The sequence below is a fragment of the Rhinolophus hipposideros genome (genome assembly GCF_964194185.1).
Source record: "Rhinolophus hipposideros genome assembly, chromosome: 22".
NCBI lineage: Eukaryota > Metazoa > Chordata > Mammalia > Chiroptera > Rhinolophidae > Rhinolophus > Rhinolophus hipposideros.
Genome location: NC_138068.1, coordinates 3,384,030 through 3,403,623, shown reverse-complemented (window position 1 = coordinate 3,403,623; position 19,594 = coordinate 3,384,030). Strand labels below are relative to the sequence as shown.

The following is a 19,594-nucleotide window of genomic DNA, read 5'->3' as shown; positions in this document are numbered from 1 at the left end:
GGAGCTGCGTTCAACGAACAGTTGAGGGGGAAACACTAGAAAGAATGTGTTCAAACGCCCCTTTTCCCTTTTCCATTTGGAAAACAGTATTAGGAGCCACAGCTCGGTCTGCAGGAAAAGGATTTGAGGGCAGTGTCCCCACTGGCAGTCCTCGGGTGCTGACATATTTTTTTTTTCCAGAGTGACTTTAGTGTGGAAGGGGGGAAAAACAGACAAATAGGACCCAGAAGCTCAGCAGAGTCTGAGGAGCGTCAAAGCCAGCCCACTTTAGGAGACGGTGCCATTTCAATGTCGGAATAAGGAATGTGTGAGGATTCTGTCCTCTCTTAGAAACAGATAGACACTTTGGAAAAGGAAAATATCCTGTCCTTTGAGAAACAGAGTGAGGTGATCGGTTATTGTCAGGCGTTGGGGATCATAATCCTGCCTGAAGAATTGGTCTCGTTTTTCATGTCAGAATTAATATTGCTTGAGATTACATGGCTTCTTAATTTAGACCATTTACATTTTATAGAGTGCAGGAAAGGCGGACAGCAAGCCACTTTCTGGCAGCAACAAAGCCAATGAATAGGAACAATATAGCCTTAAAAAGAATCCATTCTTTCTCTTTTGGCTTCGCGCTGGCAAATTTTGTATCATGTAGCACAACCTGAAAACTGGGATTTTCGTTGCTAGAAAGATGTAATGCTTCCTTCTCTCTGTGGCTTTTTGTCACCCCAGCATTTCCTATGCCAGTGACCTTTCTGACTTGAGTTTTTGTCTTCTTGACACCAAAGCATCTCATGGATTTGGTCAAAAGTTCAGTCGTGAAAAAGCATCTGGTTGTTTTGTCTCCAGATAGACGATTTGCCAGGCTATTTGAGAGGGTCAGCTCCCCGAACAGCTACCCCGACATCACGCCAACACTCGCCCAGATGCCTCAGATAAGCTTATTTTCAGGGACAGAGGGAACAGACGGAGAAACCAGCCTGGGCTCTGAGGCAGGAGGAAGATGTTAGGTCTGGCTTTTTCTGCCGTGGCCATGGGAAGTCTGCTGCAGAGTGAGAGAGGGGTGAAGTGGCAAGCCGGTCCTTACAGGCGGGCACAGGGAGGAGACCATGCTGACGGAGAGCGGAGAGCGGTAACTGGGCTCCCTCGGAAGCAGCGTTGTCAGGGTCAAGTTTGCCTAGTGCCTGCAGCCATCTTAGAATTTACAGGAAGCTGAAGCCATCTGCACTCATTTTTGTCTTAGATTACAACCAACTCAATCCAGCCAGTGCAAAATAAGGATGAGAAGTGCCATTTGATAGGAAAAATAATGTCCATAATTCAGTTTCTCTAAGAGGCCGATACCCTACCCCCCTACTCCCCATCCTTTTATTTCAAAGTCACCAAAACTAGGGTAGACCATCAATCTTTTCTCATGTGGATGGCCAATTTAGACTGTCTGGGCTACAGTGTTTCCTAGTTTTTCAACGCAGTAAACAGCCAGGCAGGTGGATGGGAGGGAGGCAGGAGAAGGGGTGATGGCTTGGTGGCATACATCCCTCCGCAGTTCAGTCTTGTGCCATCTATTTCTATTTGCAGACAGCTCAGCCCAAAGCTTTGATGTTGCCCCCAGATGCTGTTTCTACTCCATCTACTTATTTTCCCTTTGGGGTGCAGGCAGAGTAGAGCCCAGATGTGCTCAGACGTCCAAAGCCACCCAGCCTTGATCCTTTATTTTTATGTTACAGTCACAGAACCTTGAAAATATGTTTTCAGCACTTTACCACATACTGAGAATTTCAGGGGCGGGGTGTCAACTATTGATGACTCAAATTATTAGTAGCCCCGTTAAGCAGACCTCAGAATTCTAATAATGGGTCTTTGCTAGACAAATCAATGTCACCTTTCTAAAAGGAAAAGAGTGACAGCTGGATGATTTCACAGAATCATCAGGTTTGGGGTGGAAGGTTAAGCAAGGGTTCAATTACTATAAATTAGAGTGATTTTTTTGTTTGTTTCCCTGCGTTTTGCATGCTGCTAGTAGTTTTGTGTGTGTTTTTTTCATTTGTAGATTTGTTGTTTTGCTTTACATATCTCAGAAATTATGCACATATTTTCCTCTCAAAATCCTTCTACCTTCAATATTCATTTTAGAAACTAAATATTTGTTGCGGAGTTTTATTCTTTAGTCCTCTTTCTCCTTTTTTTTTTTGTTTTTCTTTTTTTGTTTGTTTTTACAAAGTTCCCCTCTTCTGTCTTCTGTACCCTCAGTAAATCTAATGGATGTGTGGCTATATGCCATCTTGAGGAAAACACATTTGTTTAACACATTTTAAAATGTTCAAGGTAAAAAAAATATAAAGGTATTTTCTAAAATTAATACATTAAGTACTCTTGGGGATCACACTAGTCAACAATTTGTTGTTTTTCACATTTTGCCTTCAACTAACTCATGGTAGTTCATTGAAATGATGTATTTGGAATAATTACTGATTTCATGAGTAGAAAACCATTTAAGAAACTCACTTTTAAGGCTGAGAATGACTTTAAATTACCCTGCTCTGGGGTGCCCCCCAGAGGCATGGGTTAATAATATATGATATTAATTTTGGGTCAGTTAGGTTATTCTATTCTAGACTTTGGGATGCCTTTAATAGTTGTGGAGTAAATGGAGTGTTCATTTAACTTGTGTCTTTTTGTCCCAACTAAGTTTTACATCAACTTCCTTTGAAAGTTTTTACACAGCTAGACTTTTTGAAGCAGCCCCAGGGTGTCCAATTATTTGAAAATCCTGGTACTCAGAAAGTAGAGATTATTTTTTCAGAACAAGGAAGAAAAAAACCTTAGAGTGCTTTAAGTTAGTTGATACCTTCGACCATCATCTTACTGAGAAGCATCCTTACTGGGACCAGTCTCCAAAGTGGGAGCGTAGGCAGCATCTGGGACTGGTTTTCTACCAGCCACTTGTCACCATCTTACCAGAAGACAGGGACCCACCCAGGGCCTTTGTGGTTGGTGGGATGGACCAAGGAGGGCTTCGTCTGCAATCCATCTTGGCATGGCAAAACACAGCCTGGCCTCCATCCTTCCCTCTGCAGACCAGGATACCCTACGGGCATCGTGTGGTTTGCTCAGCCCAGCCTTTGACCATTCTGCATGCTGCCATCATACCAGAACCCCCAAGGCTTGTTCTAGAGCCCCACTTGCCTTCCTCCACTATTGCCAAGTTCCCTTAGATATCAGCTCCTTCATGGCTGACTGCTGATTTCTCAGCCCAGTTCAGATCAAGGGACTCCGTGCTACCTTTGCCCTGTGGCCCCATCCCCCAGGTGTCCCGTCTTGTTTTTGTGAAGGGCTAGTTTTCTATTTCTTGGTGTTAGGTCACTGTAACCCTGGGATAAAAATAGGTATAATTAGCGTGTTACGGATTAGACTTTGCATTTTTGTGCCACTTCCTCTAATAATACCAATTTTAGTGCCACATTTCCTAGAATCCCAGACTTGCTTGCTAAAATCCTCCAAAAGCCGATTACAGGATAGACCTGTTTGCTTTAAAACCTAGAAGAGGGGTTTGGTCCTGATCAGATCTCAGCTCCCTCTTTCTCTTTTCCCTGCCTCCCAAAGTCTGTCTTGATTTTCTTATTTTCTCTTCAGGGAGCAGTGCCTCCATTCTCCCCGAGGCTGGCATTTTTGTTGACTGCTGAACACATGGTCTTTTCTGTGTCTGTGGCAAAAGGCCCTTTCCTGGCTGGCTCTAGAGTCCCCACCAATTAATCGGGGGGGAAAACTTGAGTTAGGCATCGCAATTTCAGCCAAACTGGGCGAACACCTGTCACTTGAGCCGGTGTCCAACATTCATCCCTGAGGGTCACAGCTGTAGCATGATTTCAGCATGAGCAATTCAGAATTTAATGTTCCTTAGGAAAAAGAAGGCATTCCAAGCTGCTGCCTTTCACCTATTAACCCTGCGAGGATTTCATAGAAGGAGGGAGGGCGGGTGTCATCCCTAACTGGCTGGGCTAGCAGGAATGGCTCATTCTTCCCAGCTCTATCCTTTGAAAGACCTTTTCTTACCTGGAGGACAGCTACAGAACAGTATCTGCTCAAGCCACAGCCTTCCAGGGAGAGAAGTCAGACTTCTTTCCACTTATATTTTTACCTGCATAGTATAGGTACTGCTTTCTAGTGATGAGCACTTTCCATTTCTTTCCTCTTTCCATGCAGCTTAAATCACCCATCATTGACAAGTTGTTGTTTTTTTTTTCTCTTTTTCTTTTTTGGCAAGTCTTAATTTACAATTGAGTGCTGGGGGAAAGAAGTTGATCATTAATCATATCTTCTCTTTCTATGTAAATGGCCCCCCAAAAAGCTACACACATTTTCAATTTGTCTTCCCAATAGCTGAGCCCTTCTGTCACCTGGGTCTTACTAAGTGAAGGGGCCATCTACCATTAATTCACTTGGTAGGAATCATTTGAAAGCTGTTTTCTGCTCTCTGAAAAAAAGTGGGTTCTATTTAGTTGTTAAAGCAAGCCAGCTTTGTGTTCTTTGTAAAGACAGCGACATTCTTTTAATTTTTTCGGTGTAATTAGCACAAAAGAAGCCGTAATCTGAGAAGGTAGCAGAGACTAAAGCCACCCAGGGACAGGAATGTTCAAGAAAGGGAGCAGAGGAACTGCTCCCCCAGACATGCAGCCCCCAGACGCAACTGCAGGTAAAGCTGAAATCTGTAGCTCCTGGAAACACCTCTTTTTCATCTGATCCCCAGAATAATGGCAAATGCTTGATGATTTGGCTGAATAATTTTCTCCGCCTCACTTCCAGAGGTGGGCAAAGACCTCAGAAAGCCACAGTACCACTGGAGCTCTGCTAATATCCAGTGGGCTCCCGACAGGCCCAGGCATTTTGACCAGACAGAGGCTAAATAGAAATCCAGCTGGAAGACACTTGGGGCTTGTGTGTAGCCATGTGCTGAGGAGGCCACCTTCTTTATCTGGGAGCCATGCCTTCCTGTCCCCTCTTGGTTCTTTCCCCCTCAAAGTAAGACCCAGGGGAATAGGTGGAGCTAAACTATAATTATACATTTTTCTATTTCAATTTAAACGTGTGTGGGCAAACACAAACAGATGAAAAGTTACCTACGTTTCTAGATGTATCAAACGTGTGACTAATTGTCACACTAATGGCTTAATTCAGGGTTTACCAACAGATGGGGGAGGGACTAGACAGGTGGTTTCAGTTATGAGGGTAAGTGACACCCATAGCCCCCTCCCAATTTCTGTTGTCCCAAACTGAGGCTAGTATCTAACTGCAAGGCTGTTTGACAATGAGCGCTCGCATTGGTTTGTAGGTAAATAAAGCAAAAACCCAAGATATAAAATTCGTATTTAGCCGTTGTTTCATTTGTATATATGTACACACAAAGCAGTACTAAGGAAACTTATTACTTGATTAATCCAAAGTGTTTAACTCTTTAAACTCTTAATTATATGGGGCTAAATTTGAAGAAATGACTGCAATGAAAATATTTAAAATGAGAGCAATTAAAAGGTTTCATTTATCTAAGGAGATCTTGTTTAGGACTTTAGCCCTCGCTGGATTGCACCAACTTGCTTTTTTTGGTTTTTTCCTGTTACTTGTTTAGTAAGATGTCGAGTCAAAATGTGCTATAAATAAGGCACTTATAAATAAAATCAAGTTAGCCGGGCGTACCTATTTCTAACTAGTCCCCACTGCCTGTTCTCACCCCCATCTTCAAGGCCAAGCCAAATGTTCTAAGAAACAAGTTCCCCGTGAAAAATTTCATGAAAAATTTCCCCCCCAAGAGAACTTAAAGATATTTTAGTTTAGGAAAACTGTCCTGCTCTAGAGTCATGACACTTTTTCATCTTTTTGTTTGTTTTATCCAATTAAATGGGTCCATTGGTCACAGTTGGTGTCATTATGCCCCTAATCCAAATTGTCCATCTAGAGTCTTCAACCAAGGCTAACATTAGGATCCTATTATATAGGTTTCAGTTTTCAAAGAAACAGTCATGTGCTTAGTTTCTTCTTTATTGTGGCCCCCTTTTAAGGTAGATGGTGACTTTGTTAGTTGACTCCCACACTGGGCTCCCGGGGACTTGGTGAGAAAGGCAAGAATAGCCTTGGGAACTGGGCATCCATGGGGACCGACAAGCCTCTCTCATAGATGGGGCCTACCTACCACGGTTGAGAAAGGTCAGCAAAGGTGCCCAAATCCTGTTGCTCTCATGTGGTGAATCATGGTTTTAAGTAAGTAAATGCTTCAACAGCATCTCACAGCCCATGGCTCGAGAAATCAGGTCCAAACACATTGGGCAATGTGCCCCCACATTCTGTTTGGATGAGAGCATGTTCTGATTTTTTTTTTTTAATTGTTTTAGCCGATCGAAATTAAATAGGGCAATTTTGTACGGCCGTGTAGTTAATTTCTTGATTTCAAGTCTTCTGAAATGAAGGGTTGCTAACTTATACATTGTGTTTCGTGTAGAATGCAAGTTTAGGAGCACTTGTGGTTGAAGTTACTAGCTAGTAACCATGACCAGGGGGAAAAAGCCCTGTTTATGGGAATAGAACCTTCTTACCAAGGATTAACTGGGCCTAGGAAAAGGGTTTTTACAGTGCCTGCTTTTGTCATCATACAGTGCACGTTTTAAGTCACACGTGCAACCACACTTTCTAATTAAATAAAAGTGCAGAATGTGCTTCAAAGACAGTAAGCACTGTGGAAATGCTAAGTACTATTATTAAAACCTTACAGCTAAGGTTTCTGCTTCGGTGGAAACCTACTTATTGTTTCCTAGGCTATTAAAATAATATTATAAGTCTATTTTTTCTGGACTCTTACAATGACCCAGACTAAGGAAAAGCCGAGAAGAACACTCTTGTCCAAAAACTGAATTACATTATGAAGTGAAACAATATTTTCAAGATTCCAAGCTGCAGCGAGCCTATTGCTTCTTAAAGCAGACAAGTCATTTTCACTTGAACAGGAACACATCCACCCATAAATAGGAGGCTTACAAGACCACAAAATTCAACCCTGACGTGTGAATTCATCCATTGTTGTAAAATATGCAGTGTTGGAAAGGACTGTTGCTAGGCCATCCCTCTGAGCAGCATGTGACACCATCTGTTTGACCAGGTTGTGTCATTTGGTGACCGAGTGTTTTAGGTTGGGGTGTGTTATTATCCCAACTTGCTGGCTTTGGCATGAAGCAAGTCACCTGAACCAGGAACCTGGGCCTTCCCTGGGCATTTCAAACCTAGGATATTTTGGCCTTTTGCCCTTCTCTGTAGCCTGAAGTTTCCACCACTTCCATCTTTCCCTGTGCCAAAAGAGAGGCCCCTTTCATTGGAAAAGTCTCAAGCCTGGACTGTTCTAAGAATTATGCTAATGCATTGTTTTACTCTTAAACGATAAACCAGGTACTTAAAATGGTAATGACCTAATAAAATAAATTACTGATTCATATGAAAAGGTCACACATGGTGGCCTCCAAATCGGAAAGACTTTTTTTTTTTTTTTTTGTAAATTAAAACTTTTAAGGCCCAGGTTGGTCAAATGCAGGATCGCAAACTATAGACAGTGTCAGCTCACCATGCCAATTAAGTAAAATCTCAGCTTTCCTTTTGTGTCAGGTGAAAACAGAAAGCTGAACACACCACAGATGGGCTTGTGTTCCCCAGCTCTTAGTGCCATTGCTTACCTGTAAACCCTTGATTCCACCTGCTGTCATTTATTTACAAAGTAAGTGCTTTATTTGTCCATCAGTGGTTGGTCATAATAAAATATAGGTGAAACCTACAGTTAAAAATTTTTTTTTTCCAAGGATGGCCTGCTAGAAGTTGAAATGACTAAAGCCTGACCTTGCTTTATACATTTCTAGGACAATAGTCCCAATTGTGCTTTGCCTGCAATGTGTCAGTATATGACATGGGACAGTTTACCTCCTTTCAAAGTTTAGGTATGATATTTCTCTAAAAGCAGAGCTGGTAACCCAACTCAGGGATTTCCAAAGAACTCTGTTTCATTCAGTTTCATTCCTTGTAGCAACGTGTAGCTACTGGCATAACTATCAAGGTTGTATTGGTTACTATTTACCTTGTCCCTTTCAAATACCATGTATTTGTGCTTTTGACACATTAGAAGCAGGAAGGAAGATGCTTTTTGAACAAATGGAGCATAACAAATATTTCTGATCTGTTCTTCCTTCTTATAAGTCTTCACCATTTTTTTTAAAAAAGACAATTGATTAATGAAATTCAACCAAGAAGTTTTTATTTAATATAGGATATAAAACTTGGGCCCTGTCTTCAAGTAGTTTCTAAGCTAAGTGGGTGAAGGATTGTGAATCATGATGTCCTCAAACAGCCACGTCATCGTTGATTGTAAAGCCCTACCGTCGCACGGCTAACCAGCCCATTCAGGTCTATGGGTTCAATATTTTTATCTGCTTTTGTTTATGTGAAAAGCATCAACCTAACAAAGTTGTGCCTTTGAGCTTTTTTGCAAAAGAAGGTGATTTTTGTGTGGGAGAGGCCAAAATCCAAAGTGGGACAAAGTCCCGGCTTAGTTTGGTTTGATTGTGGGGGGAGAGCAGGTACAGTCACTTTGAAGCAGAGAAAAGTCGGAGGCCCAAGTGAGGCAGAGTAGCTGCTGCAGGTTATGGGGTCTGGCCTGCAGCTTTTGTTTCCTGCTCTGAATTCCAACTGTTCTTTGGTGACTTTGAATTGTTCTCGTTGTCCATTCAGATCCAGAAGAAAAGAGGCCTTGTGGAATGGCAGTGGTAGTGTACCTGGAGGAGCCAAAAATAATAATATGTGACATATTCATCTGTCACACCTTTTCTTACTTTGAGTTGAGCAAACGGGCGAAAGAGGGAATTTCAGTAGTGCTGTTGAATGGTTAATAGTGTCTTTCTATTTTCAAAGAAAACTTCAAACTATTCTTGACAATTTGTTCCAGGGCCTCTGGAAGTATCAAACAATCACCGCAGACCCCCAGGTGTGTTAGGTGTGTTTCCATTTACAGGTGAACTTCCTTTCTTTTTTCTCCTCTAGACATCCCAAGTTTCACTGACTGTTTAGAAGTCAAAGGTTGAAGGTGGGAGAGAGTTCATGATTCCTCTGTGCATCTGGGTTTACTGGCAGGTAGGCCTGCCACACACCAAAGGCAGTTGCCCTGTCTTAGCCTGGTCACCTGGCTACTCTGGCTCACCTGGGCACAAGATAGGCCTCCTGGACTAAACATTTATTGAATGAATCAATGAATGAAATGTACCTGCAGACACCAGCGTGGCCGCAAGTGACTCAACCAAGGTCCCAGGCAAAGTGAACGGGCCCAGTGGTCGAGAACCTCTTGGTGTCTCTGCTCTTAACCCAATGCTCTCTGCCGCGTCCTAGTGCGGGGACAGGAGTGGGGTGGGGACACTTGAGAGTTTTTAAACAATTGCAAACAAATTCTTGTGCAATAAACTACTTTTCCGTCTGTTCCAGGCCGTCCCACTCCCACCCTACGGCGCCCGGGCTGGGCCACGGGAGAACCAGGACACCTGGGTCCACCACTGCTCCCGCCTGGGAAGCCGCCGCCGGGCGCAGCTACTCGGCAGCCACGGCCACCACGGCTCGGCTCTAGTGTCGCCAGCACGGGCACGCTCACTGTCTGCGCCTGTTTCTTGCGGCGGTGCTAGTTTTGCGCTCCCGTAGCGCCTCTCGTCAGATCTGAAACCCTTTCCAGGCTTCGCAGTAGTTGGGCTTGCCGACACCTACCTCCACGGGCGTGCGCGGCCCGGAGGGCGGGGTGGGTGGCGGTCCCCGCGTGCGCTGAGCGGGAAGCTGGAGGTAAGGAGGCGCGCAGCAGGGGTAAGCGCCGCCGTCGCACACTTTGCACGCCGCCCAGGGCTACACCACTCACCGAAAATTGGGAGGCAGGTCTGGGAGGCGGGGTCCGGCGCCCACCACCTTGGGCGCCCCCGCGCCGCCCCCTGCTGCGCCCCCCGCGCCCCTCACCCACTCCCGCGCCGTCCCCACGCCGCCTCACACCCCCCGGGTGCGTAGCGGCCCATTTGGGTGCGTCCCCGGCGGGCTGATTTTTCGGCTTCCCCTTCGGTTTATAGGGGCCGCCGCTGTGGGTCGGTCCTCTGAAGAGGCTGGGGCGTCATCGGGCTGGTTAGGAGCGCTGGTCTTCGGCGGGGACACTCAGTCGCGTCGGCACCGCGGAGCGGGCTGCGTCAGGTGGCTGGCCCTGCGCGGCGCTCGCTGGCTCGCCGGCTCTCTGGCTCCGGGCTGCGGCGCCGCGGCTGGAGCGGACCCCTGTCCCGGCGCGGGGCGGCGGCGGGCGGCCGGCAGGCACTACCTTGCGTGTGAGTGCGCCTCACTCACATGTAAGTCCGGGTGCCCCGTGGCTTCCCGCAAAGTGCGAGTCGCCCGGTGCGGGCAAGCTCCACCGGGACTGGGACGGGACAGGGGCACCCCGGCACAGCCGCCCTGCCCTGCGCCTCCCGGGCACCCCCAAATTCTCTCTCTTTTCTCTTTTCTCCTCTCCATTGGCGTGCCCAAGAGCCAAGCCAAGGAGCGCCGGAGGGTCACGGCGAACTTGTGCCATCGCGCCTCTGCACTTTTCTTTTTTGAGTTGTTTGACATTTCTCGGTGCTTTTTGGTTTGTTCTCGCCCCTTTTTCGTTTGCTCATCCTTTTTGGCGCTAACTCTTAGGCAGCCAGCCCAGCAGCCCGAAGCTGGGCAGCCGCGCTTCGCGGCCCCAGGGCAGCGCGGCGGCACCGCACCGCAGCGGAGTCCCCCCGACACGGGGCGCACGGGGGCCCGTCAGGCCGAGGCCGGGGGCAAGCAGGGCGCCCGGGCGAGGCGGGAGCCAGGCGCCCGGAGGTGGCCGAGCCACTATGCTGAAGATGGCCATGAAGATCAAAGCGCGTGCGGTGGAGAGCGAGAAGAAGACGGTGGCGGCCGCAGCCGAGGTGGCTGCCGAAGCTGCCGCGGCAGCTGCAGCGCTGGCCGGTCCGCGGAGGAACAGGGGCTCCGGGGACACCCCCAAGAGCCCCAAGAACCCGGCGCGCGAAGCGCCCCCCGAGAAGTTCCTGACCGAAAAGGAGCAGAGAAAGCTGGAGAAGAAGCTGCTGGAACAGAAGAGAAAGGAGGAGAAGAAGAAGGAGAAGGAGAGGAAGAAGTTGGAGAAGATGCAGAAGAAGAAAAAGAAGGGGTCCGGTGCCGGGGAGGAGGCCCACGGCCCCGAGGCCGCCGCCGCTGCCGCTGCCGCTGCCGCCGGCGCCGCCGACGACGAGGGCGCCGCGGGGGGCGCCGACGGGGGCGGCGAGGGCGCCGGCGTCGGGGGCGCGAGTAGGGCCTGGGCTGAGTGGGACACGGACTCGGGCGACGAGGACGACGCCTACTACACGGCGCCCCGCGTGGGGGGCGTCGTGTGGCGGCCGGGGCCGCTGAAGGCTGGCGCGCTGAGCGCCCACCTGCCCCTCGTGGTGTTCCTGGTGTTCTCGGTGCGCAGCCCCTCGTGGGTGCTCAACTTCCTGCTGCAGAAGCGCACGGAGCACGGCCGCGGCTGCGGCTTCGTGTTCGGGGCGACCTGCTGCTTCCGAGTGTTCCTGGGCTGCGCCTTCTTCTCCTACTTGGGCGGCCGCGCCAAGCGCAGGAGCCGCGGGCGCTCCGGGGCCTCAGGGGCCTTCGGCTCGGGCCACGGCGCCCGGCGCCGGGGGCGCGACGAGAGGCTCATCTAGTCGGCCCCCCGTCCCCGCCCCCGCCCCCGGACGCCACCATCGCTGTGCAGTGTGGACTTTTATTATGTCTTTGTGTGTGTGTGTGGACACATTTTCCTTTTCGGTTGCTCTGTCCTTTGGTTCGTGCTCGCCTCGCTTTTTCCACACTCCCTGTTCTCTGGCTCTCTCTATGTCTCTCTCTTCGAAAATTTTCCGAAGTCCGGGCTCGGGCGAGCGCTCCCTCCCCTTCCGCCCACCCCGGCCCCTCGGCGGCGCCCGCGGGGGGTGGAGCGTTGGCGTCGTGCGAGGGGTCGTCACCGGCTCGGAGCCGCCCCCTCTCCCCCCGCGGCTGGCCGGCTGGGGCCCGAGCCAGGGGGGCGAGGGGGCGGCTCCCCGGCCCGGCCCCGTCCCATCCCCGGCCGGGTGCTGGCGCAGGGACCCCCCCTTCCCGGGCACCCGGGGGGGTGCCTCCCTGCGCCCGCTCCCGCCCTCCTAGCCGCCGCGGCGGCCGCGGCTCCTCATCCCTCCGCCTCCTCCTCCTCCTTCCACCCCCCCTGCCGCCGCCTCCTCCCCCCGCCTCCCCCCGCCCGTCGCGGCGCTTTTGGGTCGGGGCGGCGGGCCCGGGCCGAGGCAATAAGAGCGGCGGCGGCGGCAGCGGCGGCAGCAGCTCCCGCAGCTCCTGCTCTGGTCCGCCTCGGCCCGGAGCGGCCATCAGCCCCCTCGGCTTCGGCTCGAGGGGCGGGGAGCTGCGCGCTCCCCTCGGTCCGACCGACACCACCCTCCCCGCGCGGCCCGCGGCCCGCAGTCCGCCCCGCGCGCTCCTCCCCGAGGAGCCGAGCCCGCGCCCGGCCCGCCCGCCCGGCGCTGCCCCGGCCCTCCCGGCCCGCGTGAGGCCGCCCGCGTCCGGCCCGCCGCCGCCGCAGCCCGGCCGCGCCCCGCGCTCCGCCGCCGCCGCCATGGGCTGCCTCGGAAACAGTAAGACCGAGGACCAGCGAAACGAGGAGAAGGCGCAACGCGAGGCCAACAAAAAGATCGAGAAGCAGCTGCAGAAGGACAAGCAGGTCTACCGGGCCACGCACCGCCTGCTGCTGCTGGGTAAGGGCGGGGCGGGGGGCGCCGGCCCCGGCCCGGCCGCCCTTCGGGGCGCCCCGCAGGCCGCGCGCGCCGAGCCCGCCCCCCGCCCCGGGCGCGCGCTCCCGAGCCCGCAGCCCGCTCGCGGGCTCTTTTTCTGGGGGGCGAGGCCGGGAGGGGGACCCCAGGGCGCAGATTCGGCCGGGCAGGGGCTCCAAATGGGGCGGGGGCCGTGGCGACGCGGGCACGGGTCCCCTTCCCTGGCCGGCCCTCCCTCCTTCCCTCCCTCCCTCTCTTTCGCTCTCGCCTTCCCCCTCGCGCTTTTTTCTCTCTCTTTCCGCGAGGCCTACACGACGCCAGGGGCTTGGGTGCGTGTTGGGGAGGGGGAGGGGGAGCCCCACAAGGCTCGGAGACTGCGACAAAAAGAGGGTTTCGGGGACAGGAAATGGGGTGGCGGGCAGCGGGAGGGGAACCCGCCTCCGTGGGGTGTGTGATTTGTTGGGAGAGGGAAGGGGAGAAAGAGGAGCCAGAAGAGAAGGGGGTGACGCGGGGGGAGCCGCGGTGGCGGAGGGGGCCTCGCCAAGGGGAGGCTTTGGCGGGGGAAGTGGCCGGGGAGGGGGGGCGGGTGACATCAGCCCCTCGGAAGGGATCCGAGTGGTAAAGGTGGTGCAGTGAGGGGGAGGGGGCGCGGGCGAGTCGTGGCGCCGGAATGGGGGGTGGGGGGAGGAGTGAGCGCGGCGGCCGCTGGGCGCGACTTGGTGCGTTTCGGGCTGGACGGACTGTGTGTGCACGGAGCGGACGTGTCCCGGCCCGGCCGGGCGGTGGAAGGAAGGGGAGAATCAAATAAAATAAGACCAAAAAAAAAAATGGAGTTAGTGCGCTAAGTGCCCAGTGAAGCCAAATGACACGTCATTTTTACAGTATGACCTTTTTTTCCCCTTCCAGACATGCAGGCTTTTTGAAAAGCAAAGAAGAGAATTAATTGTAGCAGCTGCTCTCACCCCCCACCCCCCAATAAACCATTAACACACACATTTTCCTGTTACTCGGCCACATTGAGAGTGCTTTGTGAAAAAAGAAAAAAAAAAAGACATTCACAAATCAGAACTGGAAAATGACATTTGTCTGTAAATGGCTTCTTGGTCTGGAAATGGCGTGGTGTTTTTTTTTTTTTTTTTTTTTGTCCTTTTCAGCGGGAGGGGGTATTGAGAGCGATTTAAGGAGAAGACTTTTTTTTCCAGGTGGAAGGAGATGAAAAGACGTTAATTAGTTGTTTGTCAAGTGACATTTGGTTGTTTGGTTCTGGGTTTTCTCTTTTGATTGCGGTTTTTCCTCTGGCCAAAACGGGGAGGGGGGGGGCGATTGTAAACTATAAGGAGATGACCTTTTCTCCTTTTTCTTAAAGGTGCTGCTTTAGGAAAAAAATAAAAATAAAACAAAAGAAGCATAAAAGAAATTGTTGAAATGACCAGAAGTATTACAAAAACGTTAATATGGAAGTTTTCCACTTCCTTAGTAATTTGGCTATGAGTCAATTTGTGAATTGGCTAGTTAAGACCTAGTTCATGGTCACATTTCAACAAACGGGTTGATCATAAAGAATAAAATGTGAAAGACTGGCTTTTCTTTGTGGTGGTGTTTGGTTTGCTTTTTTTGGATGGGGTCATGTCTTTGTTCTCTTGGGTCCAGATTTATATAAAGCAGAAAATGAAGTGAAATTAAGTCTCTGGTGTTTATGCATTTGCAATTTAAGTAATTAAATAATACATATGTTGGAGTCTTGTGTAAAACTTCTAAAGGTAACATGATGCTATGTGAATAATACTATGCATATAATTTAATTTCAAAGTGAAAGCCTGGAAAAGTCTAGACTCTCCTAGGAATGCTGTCTTGCTTGCTGAATGCTAATTTAAAACCACTGTGATGCTAATGGTACCTAACACCTTTGTGCAGTGATCACCTTCTCCTTCATTTGAGACTGTTACACACCTTGCATCAATCACTATAGGCTAGTCTTTCCCCAGGTGTCCTAATCTCTATGGCTACTTTTTATCGAAATGCATTGAGAGCCTCTGGCACAGGTGTCTGCAGCCCAAGCCACTGCAACACATTTCACATTTTTAAATGATCTCACCAAATAATGCCCCCCCCCCCAGCAAGTAATGGTACCCCAAATCCTTTCTTAATCCATCTTAATTTAATGACAAAAACTGAGTGAGTTACAGTACCACAGAAGATCTTGCAGTAATTTTTTGGCCTAATTCCCTAATTTCATAAATGTGGAAACTGAGGCACAGATCTGTTTGTGCCTGTGAAAGATCTAACACTTCTGAAATAAGAATGTTGGGAGATTCTAATTAATACTGTTTTCTCTTCATGGAATCTCTTAATAGTGCCTTTAATATTTTAATTTCTGAGAGTTGGGTTCATTAAGATAGTGTTTGCTTTGAAATCAATGTTTTTGTGGAAACTAATTTTAACTTACAGGTATTGATTACAGCCTTGGGAAAAAGCAAGAGGAGGAGGAATGCCATGCTCTCTGGGCAATAAAACAAAACAATAAAATTAAAAGTGAAAAAGAAGGGTAGAAAAACCAAACAGGTTTGTGTGGGAGGAGGGCAAACAGTGGTTCACACAAGGATTATTTGTTGGAGAGGACGTGCATTTGCAAATAAATAGCAATCCTCCTCCTAGCTTTGTGGGAATATGTATGTGTGTTTATATTTTTACAAATGAAAGGTGATTTAAAATGGAGGCATGTGCACCTTCTTACTCATTTAGTTGGAAAGGGCTTGAAATCTTTGAAAACAGTGGTTTCCAGGAATATTTTTCCTTATGATTAAAGTCTTGTCCTTTTAACACCTCAGTTGTTGCTGCATGTTACTATGGTTGTTCTCAAACACTATATTTGATATTAAAATGTGTTTTTTGAGAAGATGACAGAAAATGGGTGGTCTGCCATCTCCCCCCACTCCGCATAACATGGTTTTTGAATCCAGAGAGAATTTATCTTTGGAAAGACATGGTTTGTGGGAAAGGAGGGTGGCTAATTGGATAACATGTAATATTGCGGTTGGAGGGGCTGATTTTTCTAGTAGCCCAAAGGGAAAGAGACCTGCCCCGAAAGCGGCTGCCTTGTGACAATGTTTAGGAGGGAGGTGCTGCGTCAGTGCTGACCAGGAGGGGACTGCAGTATATTGTTTGTGAATCCTGGGTATTTTAACCATGAAAAATCTGACAAACAATGAATTACGTGTCTCTGTACATTTATGCGGACAATTTACCAGTGAATTCTCAGGTTTTAAGAAGTTTAATTCCCCCCCCCCCATGACAAAATTGCGTCATTCCTTCTCTTTGCCTCTTTGCTCTCCCGTCCCCGAATTTTAAAACCACCAAAAGGGGGGGGGGGAACACCTGAAAAACAGCAAAAGCTTTAATTCTTGTTTGTTATTCTGATGGTGAAATACTGCAGGTAGATAGAGTTGGATATTTCCTTTTCTATGCGTCGAAATGTCAAGGAAAATTGCAAGTCTGTTATTTGGTTTGTTTGTGTGTGTTGCTTCTGTGGCAAACACAGCAGTCCCTCTGGCAGCCCCAAGTGTGTAAAATGCCGCCTTCATAACCGGAGACTTACTTTCATTTTCTAGGTGCTGGAGAATCTGGTAAAAGCACCATTGTGAAGCAGATGAGGATCCTGCATGTAAATGGGTTTAATGGAGAGTAAGTGTCAAAGCTGGGCCAGGGCGCAGGGACAGGAGCGCGGTTCATACCCACCTTCAGGAAGTTCAGGTCGCTTTGGGGGGCTGGGCAGCCAGGTTTCACTTAATGTTTTGAGCCTACATACTAGAAAATACTGGGAAGAGCTCTTTAGGGACTGTCTCCCCACACCCCTCCTTTTAATCTTTGGTGCAGGAACAAATAATAGGAATAGTAAAGCACCAGTCTTGTAAAAAAAAAAAAAAAGAAAGAAAAGAAAAACTCCCTTCCCCAGGAAAATAGCGCCTGGTGGCCCCGTGCCAGGTCTGCTGCAGTGGGTCTCCAACAGGGCTGACGCCAACCGTGGCCACCAGCGATACTGACCACTGTAGAGAGGCGCCCCCCAACCCCCCAGCAGATTTCCATTCAATAAACCAGTGAAGGATGTTTTAAATTATTAGGGAAACATTGTTTCAATAATCTTATACACAAAGCTGGAAGAGACAGCCCTTGTTAATAATTACTCCTCACCCCCCCCCCTTGGAATTCGTATTATGGGCAAATCATTATTTCCCTTTTTAAAAATCAATAGTCTTGCCTAAAGAAACCAAAAAGGAGACATTTAAGTGATGGAAAGGCTGGGAGTTAGGTACTTCGGACATGATCAAGGGGCATTTTTGCCTTTGAAACGTCCTTCCAGGCATCTTGGTATAGGACATTGTGACGATACCGCAGTGAGAATAAGATTAAAAAAGAGCGTGCATGTGTTAGGGAGCTAAAAGGAAAACATGGGTCATGCTTGCCATGCAGGAGCCAAACGGAGGGGAACACTCCTATAACCCGGGAGTTTCCTTTTCTCCCTAGACCCTAGCTAAGTTTACCTACCAGCCTTTGTTTTCACCGGTGAGAGCAGGTAACCTTTCCAGATTTACAGACACCTGAAGGTACCAGTTCGCAATTACTACTAGCTGCTTAGAATCGCATTCCTTTTCTTAAACATGGATTCAGTTGAAAATGTATTCCTTAGTTGCATTCCCTTAGTTGCAGTTTCAAAAGGTGAGATTGAGTGAAGGTGGCATAGTTTAATTCAGTTACGCACCCAAAAAAGTAGTTTAAAACCCCTGTCGCCTGCTATGCACTGAGCCCTGGGAAAACAATGAATTTTACTACCTTTCAAAGGTAAAATAACTGCGCTGAAGGCAGCTCTTGATGGAAAATTCTAGAATCTTTTAGATCAAATAATGGGGAGGGTAAGAAAAAAATGACATCATACAAAGGGACATTTTAGTTTAGACTGCTTTAACCATGAATTCAGAAGGATAGGCTATTATACCAATTTTATGATTGACTCGATGAATTATCAATAAGCACATACGTGCTATTAAACAAGTCACCTTCATTTTTCAGAAACCAATTCTGAAATTCTTAATTCCTTACACCCCTTTTCCGTAAAGTTCTGCCACCAGAGATGGCCATCGGTCAGTAAACAAAAAGCCTGAAACAGACTTTTAGCTATATGAAATGATCATGTAAAGAAAAATCTTGCATAATTTTTCCCCTGCAACTTCCCGGGGAGTGCTTCTTCATGAGGCTAGTTAAGCAAAACTAATTTGAACATGTCCCCTCTAGATAAATATTTTGATTGAAACTGGACATGGCTAGCATTTTTAAAAGGATGCAACAGCCACTGTTTACCGTAGCTCGAGTCTGATGGAAGATAGGACATCCCTGAAATAATCCACTTCAAGTTTTATTGCACTACAGGTCACCCTAAATTTTTTTAATTTTTAGAGAGGTTTCTCCACCCTCAGTGAGCCCGTTTATAATGCCGACGAGGCATTTAAACCAGAGCTTCTCTTTTCTGTTTTCTTTTTAAAAAGAGGAAGGGACATTCCCAGTTTGCCTGCTTTGTAGAGGAAGCCACAGGTAATCTCCAAGGATGTTAAATTTAGCCTGTGAAAGTAACAGACGGGAATTCTTCATGTGAGTCTAGAAACCTTATTTTTGTCTTGTCCGATGAGCCTTTTTTCTTTTTCCTCACTGCGGTATTGCAACAAAAGCGGTTTCCTTCACCAGGAATTCCCTGTGAAATGGTGACATCTGTCCACGAATGGGTGTGGGGTCTTTTCCTCCTCCCGTAAATGTGTGCTTTCCTTAGTGCCAGGCTGAGCTATTCAACTTGCCTTCACGATCCGCAGACTGCCGTGCCGATGACGTTTGTAGAGAAACTTGGAATTCTAATCTGACTTTCAGAAATAGAGGTCAAATTCGGGTTTTCCTAATGCAAAGCTAACTCTCTTCCTTACATTGAGTGCCAGAAAAAAACCAAAAAAGTGCCATTAACACTGGTTGAGCTAATAAGCTAATTAATTCCAAAACCATAGAAGGCCTAGGCAAGCTGCCCCCTCCCTTCCCACCTCCAAGGAGGAGGAATTCTTACCATTTGTGAAGATTGGGTTTTTAGAGGTGGTTTTTGTTGTTGTTTTTTTGCCGGGGGAGGGGGGGTTTGTTTGTTTTTTGCAAGCCAAGCACAGTTTTAATAACAATTGATGGGGAATCGTTATTTATAAATAAAAACATTGTACAATTTCCTAACTGCAGGAAGGGAGGTCATTATTACACCAGGAAAGACATGGGCAAAAGCCACCCGTATCCATGTGTTCAGATAAACACTCAGGACTGGGATCTGGGAGCATGGGGAGCCTGAGGTGCTGCCTCAGAAGAGGCAGGTGATATCCTCAGAAGAATTGTGAGCTACATCAGGTCTTAAGCTCCCCTAATGCATGTACATTTAGTGAAAGCACAAGAAAATAATTATCGGTCCCTCCTGTCCCGGACCAGAGTCTCCTGAGGACTCAGCTAACGTCGCAGCCAAGGTGTGGAATTCTTCCCTCCAAGGCCCACAGTCCCAGGAGGCGTTCCAAGTTAGCCAGAAAGGCGACCTAAGAATTAAGGGATGGCGGCTGATTGTTAAGGAATGGAGAAAGGCTGGGTGGGGATTTGGTGAAATCGCGGTGCCTTGCAGATTAGGTGAGCTGTCAATCTCTCTTTAAAAGGGGCGGCGAAGAGGACGCGCAAGCTGCCAGGAGCAACAGCGATGGGTAGGCACATTGTTA

General features: G+C 48.4%; 1 protein-coding gene across 7 annotated transcripts in view; it reads left to right on the top strand.

The window, feature by feature from the left end:
• Positions 1-19,594, top strand: part of LOC308490892 (guanine nucleotide-binding protein G(s) subunit alpha) — a 66,241-nt gene that overhangs the window by 35,549 nt on the left and 11,098 nt on the right. For 2 of the 7 annotated variants that reach the window (XM_081033661.1, XM_081033660.1), the window contains exons 1-3: positions 12,310-12,806; positions 16,430-16,502; positions 19,535-19,579. In XM_081033661.1, the coding sequence (XP_080889787.1) occupies positions 12,668-12,806; positions 16,430-16,502; positions 19,535-19,579 (257 nt within the window). In that variant the 5' untranslated portion in view covers positions 12,310-12,667. Of the gene's footprint in view, positions 1-10,138; positions 10,374-12,309; positions 12,807-12,896; positions 13,151-16,429; positions 16,503-19,534; positions 19,580-19,594 lie in introns of those variants that run through there. The other 5 variants (XM_081033664.1, XM_081033663.1, XM_081033665.1 and 2 more) reach the window with 5 other exon arrangements.